The sequence below is a fragment of the Chanos chanos genome, chromosome 4, assembly GCF_902362185.1.
Source record: "Chanos chanos chromosome 4, fChaCha1.1, whole genome shotgun sequence".
Classification (NCBI taxonomy): domain Eukaryota; kingdom Metazoa; phylum Chordata; class Actinopteri; order Gonorynchiformes; family Chanidae; genus Chanos; species Chanos chanos.
This window is the reverse complement of record NC_044498.1, coordinates 5,898,626-5,902,564: the sequence shown is the minus strand read 5'-3', so window position 1 is coordinate 5,902,564 and position 3,939 is coordinate 5,898,626. Positions and strand designations below refer to the sequence as shown.

Below are 3,939 nucleotides of genomic sequence, written 5' to 3'. Positions count from 1 at the left end.
GTGGGAGTGGGTTTGAGGGAGGTTTGGATTCAGACATGTCGTGAGGAACAACACAGAAGCTAACACAAGTCCACACAGATATTTTTCTGAGCTGTAAAGAAGTTGTAGTTATGCATTTGTATTTATGTGTCTGCAGTCATGTCGTAATTACAGGTTGACAAATGATAGTGTGATGAGTTTTCGCCCCGCTCTCCTCTGATATGTGTAAAAGTGTTGACACAGACCACAGGTGTTCTCGATAGTGAAAGGGACTGTATGTACAGCTGCACTGATGAACTGGAAGCTCAAAGGCTGTTTTTCTCTCTGTGCCTCTGTCCTGCAGTGAACTACGACATGTCCACTGCCAAGCACCTGCTTCTCCTGGCCAGCTCTCAACACGAGCAGCAGAGATGGGTCGCCCTGCTCCTCAAACGTGTCCCTCGCAAACCGGCGCCCCCGCAGTCCCAAACCCTCCCCCCCTCCTTCTCCCCCCAGGAGCCCCTGGAGTCACCGAGCTCCTCGCCTAAAATCTCCCCCAGAATCTCCCACAGGGGTGCGATCAAACTCCAGCCCAGTCGACAGCAGCCCCCAGCCAAGACCAGGTAAGCACACAGAGAGAGAGAGAGAGAGAGGGAGAGGGGGGTGGGGGGTGGGGGGGGTGGGACTGAAGATTGAAGGCTGAGGTCATAGGGTTGGTACAGATGAAACAGAAGCATGTGAAGGACATACAGTCATTTCAGAAGTGAGCTGATTGGCTAAAAGACTTGTGTGATGAAAAGCGTTTTAGGGTCATGTCTCTCCTCATTCTAAAACACCTCATTCAGCCAGTCGACGCGTCAGGATGCAGCCGATGAGATGAATGTCGGTGTGCCAGAGCAGGGAGAGACCTAAAGGAGCAGGACTGGGACATTACTGCCTTACTGAAATACCGCATGATAAACATTTAAATACCATTCAATTCTCTGGCATCACACGGCCTCAGGCTCTAAGGAATCAGGAATACAGACAGGGGTTGTGTTGAGTGCCATTTTTTGGGGGGAAAAGCCTTTGTAGAGGCACTCGGTAGTACAGCGGTGGGAGAGGGAAGGATCTGTTGACTGTTTGCTCATTAAAACGAGGAACAGTTCTATAAAAATGAGCATGGGACTCTGTATTTTTTGCGGGATATTTTGGTGGGAACGGAAGAGACTGGTTCAGCATCACTATCATATGAACTGCTGATCCAGTCCACCTCTGCACACGCTTAAGTGACGGGGTGATGTTGGAAGGAACGATTTTCAGGAGATTTAATTAACTGTAAATATGATGTTTGAATCTGTGTTCAATCTTGTTTTTTTTTTTTGTTTTTTTTAGTTTATTTCATAATTAGTAATTTACAGACATGGTGAGAGGTGTCCGGATTCATTTTAATAAAGATCACACACACCTCTTTCAAACTTTACTCTTCTAACTCCACACTACGCATAGTTAATCTGTCTAGCTTAAAGTCAGTTACACGACACTCCTGATTCAGATCACTATTTGTCACTTAACAGGGCGGACATTTAGGGACTGTTGGATGTGTTTCCTTATAACTGATCATTTTGTAGAAATGTAGAATTGATGTGGCCCTGAGGACGGCCCCTGACCCTGTGGTGGCCCCAGTGGCATGAGTGAGCTCTGACACAGAAAGTAATAATACATGAACACGTCTCTGGATAAAGAACTGTTGTGTTAAACTGAGGCGTGTTAAACCTGCATCCTGGGAATTCATGTCTTTTTTTTTCATCGACCTGTTGTCATGAAAAATGTACTCACTGCTGTAGGGACTCTAATTCTCTGGTACATCAGTTTGCCATCTGACAGGTTAATCACGTGTCAACACCAGACCTTTAGACTGAGAGCCTTGGAAAGGACCCCCCTGTCATTGCTTCTCTAGTCTTTTAGTCATATCCATGTTTAATCCATCTCCAGCATGGACCAGAGTGTACATATGACAGTTAGTTTCATGTGTCAGGACTAATCCTTTCCATTTTCAGCCAAAAGATCTCAGATACTGAATCCACCAAACTTACTTTAGGCATTTTCTCTAAATACTGATACATTCTCTCTGTCTCTGTCTCTGTCTCTCTCTCTCTCTCTCTGTCTCTCTCTCTCTTTGTCTCTCTCTCTCTCTCTGTCTCTCTCTCTCTCTCTCTCTCTTTGTCTCACTGTCTTTGCTGTTAACTCCCTCCTTTAGCCCTGGCCCCATGCTCCGAATCATTCTCCACTGACCTCTTCACCTCCGACTTTTTCATTCTTTCACTGTGACTGTGGTCAGTAAGTACACAGTGGACTGCATCACGGCCTGTCGCTCTCTCTCTCTCTCTTTCTGTCTCTCTGCCTGCAGAGCCAGCTGTCTCACCCCACTGTCCGTATCACATCCTACAGAAACTGCGCCGAAACTAACTCCCCCCCGATACAAATCCTAACCTTACAAAAATAACAAGCAACTCTGACCTTAACCTTCCCATTTAAAACAGCCTCCATCATGGCCTTGTTTGACCATGGAGCATAAGTATGTCAGATTATCTCCAGCACCACAGGGTCAAAACACTGCCCCCTGCTGGCCACTGTAGGAATGCCACTGTCAGAAATGATTGGTGGAGCTTTGCCTGTTGAGGGAATGACCCTCAGTTACCCCTCTCCTGTTCCAGTGTGATAGAGTTTGACCTCAACAACTGGGCATGGGCGATTACTGCTGGTGATGATGATGATGATGATGAGGATGATGATTATGACGAAGTGTTTGACTTCTGAGGAAGGGGGATTCAGCGGGGTAAACATAGAAGATGTGCGTTGTGTTATTTTTTAACTTCATTTGTACATGCGTGTGTTGTGGATGACTGAAACGCATGCATGTTACCGTGGCATTTTTGATCAAACACACGTAAAACATTGGAGCATGTCTAAACGTGGACAGAGCACGTATTACCGAGCGGTGGGTTTCGGCTGCGTGCAGCTGTTGGAAGTTTTACTGCGGAGTTCTGAAGGGCTTGAGACGTGACAAAAAAAACGCTACTCAACTGACATTTCTGACATCTGTTTTCCTCCACTGTGTCTTTCCATCCTAAAACACTGACATCATGTTTGTGAGTCCTAACACGGTGTTAATGTTCTGTTCTGTTGTGTAATGACTGCCACCGATGAGTCACATTCAACTTACTCTGTCCTTCCACTGTTTGTGCAGTGGTGAATGTTTTTTTGGGGTTTTTTTTTCCTGGATGAGTGTCTGTACTGGCAACACGGTCATAATCAGTGCCATCTCTCCATCCTTCTCTCTCTCTCTCTCTCTCTCTCTGTCTCTCATCCCTTTTTTTCAGTCAACCACCACCTTGATGAGAGGAGATGAAGAGTCTTGAGATGCTGATCTTATGCAGATTAAATGATTGACATTCATTATAAATCATCCACACAGACCGTACGAACGGTGCCGCTCCTGACATCCTGTGGCACTGGAGCCCCGTCTGTGAACATCGTGAGATGCCAAAATCATTTTACAATATTAGAAAAGAAATGCACAGTATTAAGAGACTGTTGTCTATATATGTGTGTGTGTGTGCACACATGAGAGAGAGAGAGAGAGAGAGAGAGAGAGAGGCGGTGTGTATGTGAACCACAAAGGCATAAAATTATTATAGGTTTGTGTAATCAAATTATAATCAACGTTTTGTGTGTGTCACACTGTGTACAGAGGATTTTTTGTATGGGTGTGTACTCATATTACATCTTAAAATGGAGATGTATGGGATTAATAAAGACACTATTTCAGCTGATTTCAGCAGTACCTGTCCCTGCAGCCTACTGCAGAATTACATTTTTTCAGAAACTGCTACAGCATTACACTACATCATTAAAATCAGACGTTGTTATGACATCACAGTGACATCACAATGACACAATAGTGTGACTCTGGTTTTATCTCTGGACAAAATTCAATTT

The 3,939-nt window shown here is 44.9% G+C and overlaps 1 protein-coding gene across 1 annotated transcript in view; it reads left to right on the top strand.

Annotated features, from left to right (window-relative positions):
• rock2b (rho-associated, coiled-coil containing protein kinase 2b) overlaps positions 1–2,757 on the top strand; it is a 27,661-nt gene extending 24,904 nt beyond the window's left edge. Inside the window, exons 31-32 of the mRNA XM_030771152.1 lie at positions 323–581; positions 2,655–2,757. Of these exons, the coding sequence (XP_030627012.1) occupies positions 323–581; positions 2,655–2,757 (362 nt within the window). The remainder of the gene's footprint in view (positions 1–322; positions 582–2,654) is intronic.
• The last annotated feature ends 1,182 nt before the right edge of the window (positions 2,758–3,939 follow it).